The sequence below is a fragment of the Daktulosphaira vitifoliae genome, unplaced genomic scaffold (assembly GCF_025091365.1).
Source record: "Daktulosphaira vitifoliae isolate Bord-2020 unplaced genomic scaffold, ASM2509136v1 Scaffold_5, whole genome shotgun sequence".
Lineage (NCBI taxonomy): Eukaryota > Metazoa > Arthropoda > Insecta > Hemiptera > Phylloxeridae > Daktulosphaira > Daktulosphaira vitifoliae.
The window spans coordinates 28,212,319-28,224,714 of record NW_026099576.1 but is presented as its reverse complement, the minus strand read 5'-3'; the positions used below and the strand labels follow the sequence as shown (position 1 = coordinate 28,224,714).

The following is a 12,396-nucleotide window of genomic DNA, read 5'->3' as shown; positions in this document are numbered from 1 at the left end:
CATTATATATTGGTAAAATTGTTGGTCTTATCATTTTGGTAATGGTTTACTATCAATATTTATGTGTTTGACTATCACACATTTGATTGAATGAAAAATTTTATTTGTAAACGAGAATATTTGATTAATTTGAATTTGCAACACATTTTCAATTTTACTATTTTTATAGATTATAAAATGTGTTAGCATAATATTAATTGACTAATGATTTTTATTTTAAAGTTTCTTTATGTTAATTAAGATACTGAAAATAGTATAAATTTTATCTTAGAGGTTTGTGGCATGTGCTTGATGATATTACCTATTATACAAACTTTTTATTTTTTCTATTTATATATAACGTGACGTGATATATTTACTGATTTTTTGTCTCTAAAAATTTTTTTTAATAAAACTATGGCAGCTATTAAGTGTGAAACAGTAGCGGATCATTCAGCATTAATGGAGAAATATCGATCAGATATTACTATGCTTGCAGATCCAAATGTTGAAGACGAACAAAAATTAAAAATTGTTCAAACACTTAATGAAAATTTTGAGGTAAAGTCTTAAACTTAATCATATATATATTTCTCTTTTTTCTAGTTTAATAAGAATAGGTGGTGTTTTTTATAATAATAACCGCTTCTTGTAAAAATTTAACTGAAAAATTATAATTTTATAAATATTTTGGTTTTTAAGTGAAATAAATACTTTCAATTACAAAATAATTATAACCTTTTTATTTTTCTTAATTAATAAAAAAATTTGGGTGTTAATGTTTTACAGATGATAGTTTCTTCATCACATTATCCAGTTTTCTTAGAACATATGATAAAAAACTTTGTTCGGATTTTAGTAGATGGCGAACCATATTTTATTGCTGAATACCACATTTTTGTAAGTAATATAATAATTGAACAAAAATGTTTGAATTATATGTGAATACTTATTTTTTCCTTAGCAAGTTCGTAAAGTGGTATTGGAAATGATTTATAGATTGCCTTGTAATGAATACTTAAAGCCATATGTTGACCGACTGGTAACATTGTGTATGAAGTTGATTGAAACTGATAATGAACAAAATGGCATCACTTGCATACGTATAATTGTTGAATTACAGAAAAATTTTAGACCTCCATATAATTCTGAAGTAATTAAAGATTTGAAATTAAAAAACTTTATTTATATAAATAGTTTGTCTCAGACCTAATTGATAACTCATAACTTTTTGTATAATTATCATTTTGTTAACATTTTTTTTAAGAATAGTTATTACCTTCTTAAATTACATTTAAAGCATATTTTTTTTATCTTTCAACACTAATAATAAGTTATCACTAATCAAAATTTCAAAGTAGTCATATTGAAGCCCTTGGTATAAATGTATTTTACCACCATATTGAAATTCTTCAAAACGAATATTTTTAATCAATTTAATTTTCCATTCTGTTTAAAATCTATAAAAAAATTTAATGCGTTAGGTTTAAGTTATAAATTTTCAAGGTTTTCTACTGTCAAGCTTAATTTTGTTATGTTTGGGTATTAATTTTTGTTAATTCACTTGTAAGAATAATTTCCGATGATGTAATCGCCCATTTTTATTAAATTTGTTTGTTTCCAAAAAAAAAATATATATAGTTACTTAAATTGGTAATTTCACTTTGCGCTGCATGTTTTAAACCATTGCCGAGTTGGGAATGTGTACCTATGCAGCAATATAAAATTCAATTTTAATTCAAGGTATAAACTTTTACAATATTTTATTATATTTTCCATGAATTAATATTATTATACATACATATTATTATAACAATAATATGTATGTATGAATCAGAACTTAAATATCTACCACATTGTGGTTTTTTTTTTTTTTTTTTAATATTAAATTATTACAAATGTTTACAGTATTTTTTCGTGGTTTATAAAATAAATTTTTGAAAAAAAACGGGATGGGGTGGTAAAATGTATTTTTTTTTTCAATTTTAAGACAAATACTTATTGAGTTAAAATACATATATTTTAATACATAAAGTTGTTATGTAGCATGGCTGGAGTATACAAACTTCAGTATAAACTATATCCATCCCCAATACTACCCACTCTGTGTATTAAAATGTTTCTAACTCATCATTTTCATTAACCCATCAAAATTATTTTTTAAACATATTCTTAAAAAATAATTTTGTAAAAATTTAAAATATAATTTTTTTATTAGTAATAAATAAAAAAAATATGATTTTAACATAGTCTTAAATGCAAAAATTATTGGAAAAAAACATGATAGCAAACATTTTAATTGTATCAAAAGTTATTAGATTTGTCAGTTCTGTTGTATATATATATTTGATGTTAAATATTACAGATAAGTAAATTTTTACAACTTACTAAAAAAATTTATTGGGATATACCTGATAATATGGATAAAATATTTAGTATGAGAACTCAACAAAAATTACTCATCAATGACTTATCTACAGTTGATATTAGTGAGATACTGGATAATACATACTCCACAATTATTATTAACTGTGAAACTTCTGAAAGTAATGTTGATACAGTAAGTTTTTTTTTATACCTATGGATAAATAAATAAAAGTATTTGATATCAATTTATTTTTAGTATAATGTAATACCACGAAGTATTTCATCATTAAAAATATTACAAGAATTACCTATAGCAATTGTACTTATTTATCAGCTTTATAAAGATAATGTAAAACGTGAACTTAGTGAATACATACCAACTATAATTCGTATCATACCTTTGCAACCATCATTACATTATAAGTATGAAATATCTATTAAAAAGTTATTAGAAAAATAGCTAAACAATTTATTTGTTTATTTTTCAAGGGAGCATCCTAATTATAATAAAGAAATCTTAGTTGAATTAATATCAGCTCAAATAAAAGTGTTATCATACCTAGCTTTTGTTATAAAACCTTTTACTGATATTGTCACCGTCCATTCTACTCAATTAGTTGAAGGAATGATAGGAATGCTGGAATCATGTCCAATGGAAGTTACTCATCTCAGAAAAGAATTACTTATTGCTTCTAGACATATTCTAAATACTGAACTTAGAATAAGTAACTATGAGTGATAACTATTTAAAAACGACTTAATACATTTTTTCAATCTATCATTTATTAATAGAATTCATTCCATATATGGATAAATTGCTTGATGAAGATACACTCCTAGGACGTGGTTGGACAACAACTGAAAATTTAAAACCTTTAGCTTACAGCACTATTGCAGATCTTATACATCATGTTCGAGTTCACTTATCTCTTCCAACAATTGTGAAAGCTATAAACTTATTTGCAATTAATGTTCATGACCACAGTTTAACACCAAGGTGTGTTTAAAAGACATAATTATTTATTATTGTTTTTATAATTAGCTCAACATTATAACATGAACTTTAATTTAATATTTAGTATTCAACTCATGTGTTGTAAAATGCTGATGAACTTGGTTGATTGTATCAGACAAAGAAATGGAGAGGAAGTTCCTAATTTAAAGTGTACACTGGGTGAAACTGTTAGTTTTGACCTTTTAATACGCATTCTTCAAGTATATGTCCTAAAGCTGAAAGTAGTTTCAAAATTCTACATTCCTGCAATAATATCTAAAAAGTAATAATTAGCCACCTATTAATTTTAATACATTTTTAATTATTATGTTTAATGATATTTAGTTCAAATAAACAAACAGATCCATTACACATGGATATTGATAGTGAAATTATTGATGAAAATATAAAAAAAGAACCAAAAGAATTTGTGGATAGCCCTTTTGGTATAAAAATATCTGAAAAAACAAAATATGTCTATCCTTTATCACAAACAGCATTGTTTACCTTACCAGAATGTAGAACATTAGTGAAGGTTATTATATGTGGTATAAAAACAGCTGCTTGGGGTTTAGCGACTATTAAGGTATACATAAATTATTTCAAAATTTATTATGTATTTAAATGTGTTGTCATTACATGTTTGAACATCAAATATAATAAGTGATTCAAAAAATACTTAGAAATAATTAATTTTAATTTGTAGACTGCAAAGGAAGATGATTCTGGAACAACGCCTAAATTACCCATAAAGCCTCAAATAGTTAAAATTTACTCAAGTTTAGTAAAATGGTCTTTACAAGCTATGGATGTGCATATGGTTAATCCATTAAATAATCAAAACACAAATGTAAATGTTGTACGGCCACGATCAAAAGAAGAAAAAGAAGCTATGGACCATTTAAGTGGAATTGCAAGTTTTTTATTTGAAAGTTTTAAATAATGAACAACTCAACATTTTTTTTATAATTTTTAGTTTTCACTTTTGCATCCAAGTACTTTCAAAGAAATATTCTCTACAAATATTGCGTATTTTGTGGATCGCATTGAAAAAAATCATGCATTGATGTACATTAGTGAATCACTATTAAATAATAGTCTAAATACTTCAGATACATCATCTATATTTGCTACTCTACTATTAGAACATTTACTTAGTAAAATAGAAGATATGGGTAGTGGAAATTCAGAGCGAAGCAATTTATATCTGAAACTTTTTAAACAAGTATTTGATACAGTAAACCAATATTCAATAGAAAGTGAACAAACTCTTCAACCTTATTTAAATCAAATTGTTAATAGGTTAAAATTAATTATATTATAACACTGATGAACAGTATTATTATTAAATTAATTTTATATATTTTTTTTCTTTTTAGCTCAATGAAAATGGCTTTAACGGCAAAAGACCCATATTATTATTTTTTGTTATTACGTCCTCTTTTTCGTTGTATTGGTGGAGGTGCTCATGGTGTATTATATCAAGAATTTTTACCTCTTCTACCAAATTTACTTAAAAGTTTAAATAGTCTTCAATCTGGTCTTCATAAACAAGATATGAAAGACTTATTTGTAGAATTATGTCTTACTGTTCCTGTACGTTTAAGTTCATTACTCCCTCATTTACCTTTACTTATGGATCCTTTAGTTTCAGCATTAAATGGTTCACCATCACTAATTATACAAGTAAAAAATTTATTATAAGAAAAAATAGTATTAAATAAAAATTTATCTCATTTAAATTTGATTTAGGGTTTACGAACATTAGAACTCTGTGTTGATAACTTACAAACAGATTTTTTGTATGAACATATACAACCAGTTAGAGCAGATTTAATGCAAGCTCTATGGCGATCATTACATAACACAAATGATAATGTTTATCCAGTGGCATTCAGGTATTATATATATATATATGTATATATATATTAGATTCTTTTGTTCTGTTCCTATTTTAATTTATGTAAACACATTAAATTAATATATTCCATTATTTTATAAGATTTTATCTTTTAGGGTTTTAGGAAAATTTGGTGGGGGTAATCGCAAAATGATGACAGAACCTCAACGCTTGGATTACTCCCTTCATAGACAATCCAAAAAACCAGCCATTGTTGTTAATTTTATTGAACACTCTGAACCAGTCATATTTAATATTGATATGGTAAATCAATATATTTTTTTATTCCAATAACTATTTCAATAATATTTTTATTTTATTAAAAGGCCATTGAAACTGCTGCTGAATCTCTCAAATCATCTACTGATCCTTATTATCGGAAAAAATGTTGGGAAGTTATTAAATCATTTTTAGCAGCATCAGTGTTATCTAATGATGATAAAGCTGTTTTAATGAAATTTTTTTCTCATTCAAGGTAAGAATACTACTGTAAAATTTTAGCTTAAGTAAAACTTAATATTTTAATATGTGAAATTAATGTTTTGAAAATATTGTAGTTTTAAAGAAGGAAAAATAGCCAATTTTCAATCAACTGTGTACAAGTATCCTGATCCAGTAGTCAGGAATACATATGTCATGGCACTTAATGGTAAACATTATCTGACTTTGACTTGACTACTTTAAAAAAAAAATGTTTATTTAATAAATAAGTATTTTTATTCTTAGAAAGTATATCTTGATTTAATTTTTAATGAATTTCTTATATATACTAATTTATATTAAACAAATTTCTATTAAGGAATATTTGTGAGTGCAGCTGTTAAAGAACTTAGAGATACAGCTCTTGGAACATTGTTAGACATTGTAATGCGATATACTATGGTAGCAGTTTCTCAACAAGCAGGACCTATTGTAAATAGTGAAAAAAATGAAAGATGCTCATTCGGAATGGACCCTCTTGTTTTAATTGACTCGATGGCCACAGTTATGAGTTATCAAGAAAAAGAACTTTTAAAACCAGCACGATTAGCTTTAACCATAATTCTTAATACAGCAACTATAATTATGGGTTCAAAAGAAAGAGTAAAATAATTAGTCAATTATTTTGAAAAAAATAATTAATTTTTAATTTTTAACAAAAACTTTATTTTTAATATTAGGCTTGTCAGCTACCATTTATGGAGTATATGGTAGACAAATTATGTGCTTTGTGTTATGATCGCGCTTGGTATACCAAATTTGGTGGATGTTATGCTATTCAGTTTTTTTATAGTAGTATGTCTTTACAATGGGTATTTGAACATTTATATTTATTTGTCAAGGCTCAACTTTTTGTAATAATGGATTTATCGGGTGATGTATGTTTATTATAGTATATTATTCTAAATAATATATTTATTTATTGCATAAGTAATTTTTTTATTAAAATTTCAAAGATAAAAATCACCATTAAAAAAAAAATATATAATAGGTTTCAAATGGAGTTTTAGATGAAGCCAAGAAAAATTTAGAAAACATGTTAAAAAAAGCTGCATCTCCACTAGATCAAAATGCAGGTACCCAACTCCAAACATTACAAAAAAAAGCAATACATGAAGTTACTTATGAGCTAATTAGGCAAGTGACTAGTCCTAATGATTTACTTAGAAACCATGTGAGTAAATTACTTTAATTTAAGTTGTAAAAATAACTTTTTTTTGGTACTTTATAATTAAATTTAACATTTTAGTCCACTCATTTATTGGGTGTAATAGCCATTGCCCAAGGAACTTCAATAACTCAAGTAATGGAGCCTCATAAAGAAGGTTTATCAGAAATAATACCTTTAAGAAAACACCTTTTGCGTCATCAAGGATTTAAAGCACAAATTGGAATGATGGAAGGAAATACATTTTGTACATCTTTATTACCTCGCTTATTTACAATTGGTAAATTACTCATTTTTTATGTATGTATTTAATTATTTTTGGGGAGATAAACCATGCTTATAGGAAGATATAATTTTTAAAATTTAAAGTCTTCTGTAGGGATGTAAAAAAAATGAAGGTTTTTTTCCATTGTTTTTTTTTTATTTAACAACATTTTTTTATTAAATATTAAATCATGTTAAAATTTCTCATAACTTTGTTAATTAAATTTGATATAAATCATATTAAATAAATAATTAAACACATCATAGTAAAATTAATTCTTACTCATCTTCACATTGAAACTATATTTCATTAGGCCAATAATACCATATACTTTCTTAAATCACACTCTTTTGTTAGTATGGACCTAGTCACAGCACTTAAATAAAAACTACTTAATCATTTTGTTTAGTTTATAATTAAAAAATACACCAAATAATCATAAAATATTTAAATTCATCACACGTAAACGACTTTCTTAAAAATTTTAATTGAAAAATTAACAAACTATATACAATTTACCTTTTATTTGAAAATAGTGTATTTTAAATGATTCAAAACATTTTATCATTTTTTTGTATATTTGTTCAATCTTGTACCATTTTTGGATAATTTTAAACAAAAATATAAGATGGTTAATTTTTTTTTGAGGAGTACTCAATTTAATTAATCTCCCTTTCCAAAAAAAATTTTTATATAAAAATGTGTAGAATTTTCTTAGGGCGTTAATTGTAAACTGGGGCTAAGATTCCTAGCCCTCTTTCTCTGCCCCTTATGATGTTTTATACCATAAACTTACTACATAATGTATTTTAACAAATATTGGCAGTAAAATATCTAAAATTAAACATTTTATATGTTTTTTAGTCATAAATATACATTATTCATTAAACATAAAAAAAATGAATAAACAGTTTTTTTGTCAAGTTTTTTGTATCTCTAGTCATATAAATATTCACCATATTTATATACAGAGTAATTCATTTATTACAACTTACTCAATTACTTACAGAATAAAATTATATAATATCATCGTCATAAATGTTGTAATAAATTTAAATAGTTTATCTTAATATATTAGTAATATAAAAGCTCTAATTTTTTAAGTTAACTCGTTAAAATGTTTCTAAATTGAATATAGAATTATTTGATCTAATCCAAACTCTTTAAACAGTAACTAGAACTTAAGATTCAGTTATTTTTATGTCATCATCAACAGAAATTTTTAATCTAAATCTTAGTCCTCAAGTCTCTATAAAAATATTTATATTAATTTAATTTAATTGTTTGTTTAGACTTAAGTATCAAAGAACACAACTTGTTTTACCATGAAGTATCTAATTTATGTGAAGCTAGTGATTCTGCCATGTCAAAATTACCAGGTTATAAGACAATGAATCCAGGTCAAATGTTATTATTACGACAAGCTGGAATGCGAGCTCTTGCTGCTTGTTATTACATTCCTCAACCAGAAGTGAAAAGTAGAATATTTCATGCTTTATATGCGGCTTTGGATAAAAATAATTCTGATTTACAAGAGACTGCTTTTCAATGCTTACGTAAATTTGTTTCAACATCACAAATTGATATGCCAATGGTAAGAAAATTTTAACTAAAAAAGTAAAACATATATTTAAAAGATATAATAACATATTGGGTATGCCGCATAATTTAGAACAAGTATAAATGATATCAGAAATAATGATTAAAATCACTATCAGAGATATGCTCAAAGTATGATAGTAAGGCACATTGTTGTGAGATTATAAATACAAAAACTGACAATACTAAAAGCATATCTTCTGTAAGCAAAGAATAATGACAACATTAAAAAAACAATTGATTACATGTATTTTAAATCTCTCATATTATACATGTATATTAACTCAAAATTTTAAAGTTTTATATCTAATAAACAAATAAAGTTATGTTAAAAAGTCAAATGCCATTTACTATTAAAAAAAACCCAACCTCGTATATTGTAAAAAATTCAAATTATGTGTTCTCATTAAAAAGAAACATAGTTGTCACCCTTACAAAGAAATGAACTTAAAAATTATAACATAACTAATAATTCAAGAATAATGTGTAACTAAAGAAAACCAAAAAAAAAAATATATATATCAAAATTATTTTTAATCTGTTAGTAATTTGAGGGGCTTATGATAAAAAAATCACCTTGTATATTTTTACTGTGAGTTCTGTATATATTTGTGTGCTACTTATTACATACTCTATAGAGTAGAAATATGTTTTTGACTTTATTTTATTAAGTAAAATTAATTATCAGTTAGAATATTTAGTTTTCCTATATTTTTATTAACTCTACAAATATATTTTATTCAATTTAAGTCCTAGCTTTTTTATAGCAACTTTATTTTTAATGCATTTGTTTCTTATTATATTTGGTTTATTTTGAAAAAAAAAATAGGTTCATGAGTTAATGAAAAAACAATTAGGTGATTTAGGAGATTACAGAAATTTAACATTAAGTGGCACTCGCCGTCTTTGGTACTTAGTTCAATTATTTCCTACAAGTTTCAGTGATATGTTTTGTACACATTTAATGGAAATAATGAAAAAAATGTTTGAAGTTCTGATTCAAATGAAAAAAGGTAACTTGTATTTTTCAATATTTATATGATATTTTATTTATTTTGTGTATTTTTTAAGGAATTTCTAAAACTGGTAATTATGAATCAATTATGGTTATAATTATTGAAATGTATAAGCAATTACCAGTAGCTAATTACCGACACATTGAGTCTCTTTGCCGTTTAGTTTTGGATAGTGAAAAAAGTCTTCAAGTATGCATAACATCTCCTTTTCATGTACCATTACTAGGTTGCTTACTGAAGTATCCAACTCAAGTTGTTCAACTATTTTTACAAGATACTCATATCAAAGTAAGTTTAATAAAAACAGGCACATAATTTAAATAACTAAATTTTATACAGTAAACAGATCTACTAACAATTATTATAACTTTTGACTCAATAATCATTTTAATTCAAAATAATTTTTAATAAAAAAAAAATTAAAAACAACATTTTTAGCTGTTTTATTACAAAAAATGTTGATAAGTCAATAACAATTTTAGGGTAAGTACTCTTAAAGTTACAAGTATTTTAATACATAGAGGGGTTATGTAGCATGGTTAGAGTATACGAACATCAGTATGAACTACATCTATCCTCATTACTACCCTTTCTGTGTATTAAAATGCTTCTAACTCATTAAGAACTTGTAATTAAATTATATTGACCCATCAAAATTAGATTACTTTCAGTTACATATTGATTTTTAATTATTAGCTATGTATTTTAATTCAGAAAGTCAAAACTTTTATATATTTTGTTTTATATCTAATAAAATGATGAATTTATGTTAAACACTTAAGTACCATTTACTATTAAAATAAAACCTCAAATATTTTATTGAATTCAAAATATGTTTCCATTTGATAAAACAAACTTGAGTCCTTTAAAAAGCATCAGAAATGAACTTAAAAAGTATAACATAACTATTAATTCAATATATAATATGTAACTAAAGGTAACTGAAAAAAAATATATCAAAATCATTTTTAATCTGTTAGAAATTGAATAGTTTATGATAAAAAAATCACTGTGTATATATTATTATTATTAATAGGAACCTCATTGGGTTAAATATTTGCATATGATGATAGCTGATGAAAAATGTCAATCAATTAGGGAAGCACTTCAAGATAGTGGACGTAGACTTAATGAATTGATCAATATTTCCCATACAGGTTAATTTTAATAGTTCATTGATTAAAACTAAAAATTATATTAAGTGAAGAAATAATCATTGGTTAATTATAATTATTTAATAGATCAAACTAAAGTTATTGAGTATGAAACTATTAAGATAATTCATACTCTAGTCAAACTGGATAAATTTTGGATATCCAATCAAACAGATTTAATTATTTCACTATCAGAGCTATGGGCTTCTGACAGTTATCAAGTAAAAATATTATCAAAACCTTCCTTTTTTTGTTTTACCATTGTATTTTTTTAAATTAAGGAATACTTCTTGAATCCTGGTTATCTTGAATTTGATCATTGGAATGAACCTAAATTACTAGCCAAAATTTTACTCCAATATTTCATTCATAATCCAAATCAAGTAGATTTACTATTTCATTTGATAAAAGCATTTTGCTTTAGATTTATTTCTGATTTTCAAGTAAGTAGAAATATTTTTTTATTAATACTTATATAAGGTAACTACTTCTAATTTCAATCTTGATGATTTTTTTTTAGTTTTTACGTGTTTACTTAGAAGAAACAGTTGCAAAAACTTTTTCATCTACATGGAAACGAACAGCATTTTTCCGTTTTGTAGAAATATTTCAAGATAATACAATGAATAATCACTTCAAATCAAAGATTTTACAATATGTTATTCTACCTTCTGTGTCTGCTAGTTATGAAAAAAATGAACAACAAACTCTTATACATGGTACATCAGATCCAGCTGATACTTCAGGAAATGTAGTAACTTCATATATATTACAGGTGAATTACAAATTTTTATATATTCTAAATAAAAATATATAAATCAGACTTTGTTAATATTACTGTATACTGATATGTATATATATTTATTTAGTTGATTGTACATGAAGTACCATCTGGAATTGGTGAAGATAGTATACGCATACATTTATTACAACTAGGATGTATGTTAGTTAATGATTTTCCAGTTAATAAAGAAAGTTCTCTTATTTCTGATGGATTATGTGAAAATTTAAAAAGAGTAATGAGCTATGCTTGGCCTTGTCTATTGGAAAAATCTTGTGTTGATCCAACTGCTCGTTACAGTGGACATCTTCTACTTTCATATATTGTAGCATCTTACAATGTCAATAGTCGTATAATTCTACAAGGTAAAAGAAATATATTGAGTTAATTTTTCTATCAATGATTCTAATTTATAGTTATATTTTAGTATTTCATGAGCTTTTAAAAGCATATCATGTTGAAGTGCGAAATGTAGTCAGACAAGCTTTGGATTTAATTACTCCTGCATTATCTATTCGTATGAACAATGGTAATAAAATGTTATGCCAATGTACTAAAAAAATAATTGTCGAAGAAGCCCATTTGATGCAACAACTATTTCATGTATTACACTTAGTAGTTCGACATTATAAAGTATGTGGCAATTAATTTAAACATCATAATTTAAAAAATAGTATTCATATTATCTTTGCT

At 24.6% G+C, this 12,396-nt stretch overlaps 1 protein-coding gene across 1 annotated transcript in view; it reads left to right on the top strand.

Moving 5' to 3' along the window:
* Positions 1-153: 153 nt before the first annotated feature.
* The window catches only part of LOC126908310 (transformation/transcription domain-associated protein), a 31,898-nt gene continuing 19,655 nt past the window's right edge, over positions 154-12,396 (top strand). Inside the window, exons 1-29 of the mRNA XM_050690237.1 lie at positions 154-540; positions 769-879; positions 944-1,132; positions 2,345-2,539; positions 2,603-2,769; positions 2,836-3,071; positions 3,139-3,343; positions 3,426-3,623; positions 3,686-3,926; positions 4,047-4,253; positions 4,317-4,642; positions 4,720-5,026; positions 5,093-5,238; positions 5,357-5,504; positions 5,567-5,715; positions 5,798-5,889; positions 6,040-6,323; positions 6,401-6,598; positions 6,712-6,894; positions 6,970-7,168; positions 8,446-8,747; positions 9,582-9,765; positions 9,824-10,056; positions 10,805-10,925; positions 11,010-11,143; positions 11,204-11,365; positions 11,443-11,697; positions 11,792-12,068; positions 12,131-12,336. Of these exons, the coding sequence (XP_050546194.1) occupies positions 397-540; positions 769-879; positions 944-1,132; positions 2,345-2,539; positions 2,603-2,769; positions 2,836-3,071; positions 3,139-3,343; positions 3,426-3,623; positions 3,686-3,926; positions 4,047-4,253; positions 4,317-4,642; positions 4,720-5,026; positions 5,093-5,238; positions 5,357-5,504; positions 5,567-5,715; positions 5,798-5,889; positions 6,040-6,323; positions 6,401-6,598; positions 6,712-6,894; positions 6,970-7,168; positions 8,446-8,747; positions 9,582-9,765; positions 9,824-10,056; positions 10,805-10,925; positions 11,010-11,143; positions 11,204-11,365; positions 11,443-11,697; positions 11,792-12,068; positions 12,131-12,336 (5,799 nt within the window). The 5' untranslated portion in view covers positions 154-396. The remainder of the gene's footprint in view (positions 541-768; positions 880-943; positions 1,133-2,344; positions 2,540-2,602; positions 2,770-2,835; positions 3,072-3,138; positions 3,344-3,425; positions 3,624-3,685; positions 3,927-4,046; positions 4,254-4,316; positions 4,643-4,719; positions 5,027-5,092; positions 5,239-5,356; positions 5,505-5,566; positions 5,716-5,797; positions 5,890-6,039; positions 6,324-6,400; positions 6,599-6,711; positions 6,895-6,969; positions 7,169-8,445; positions 8,748-9,581; positions 9,766-9,823; positions 10,057-10,804; positions 10,926-11,009; positions 11,144-11,203; positions 11,366-11,442; positions 11,698-11,791; positions 12,069-12,130; positions 12,337-12,396) is intronic.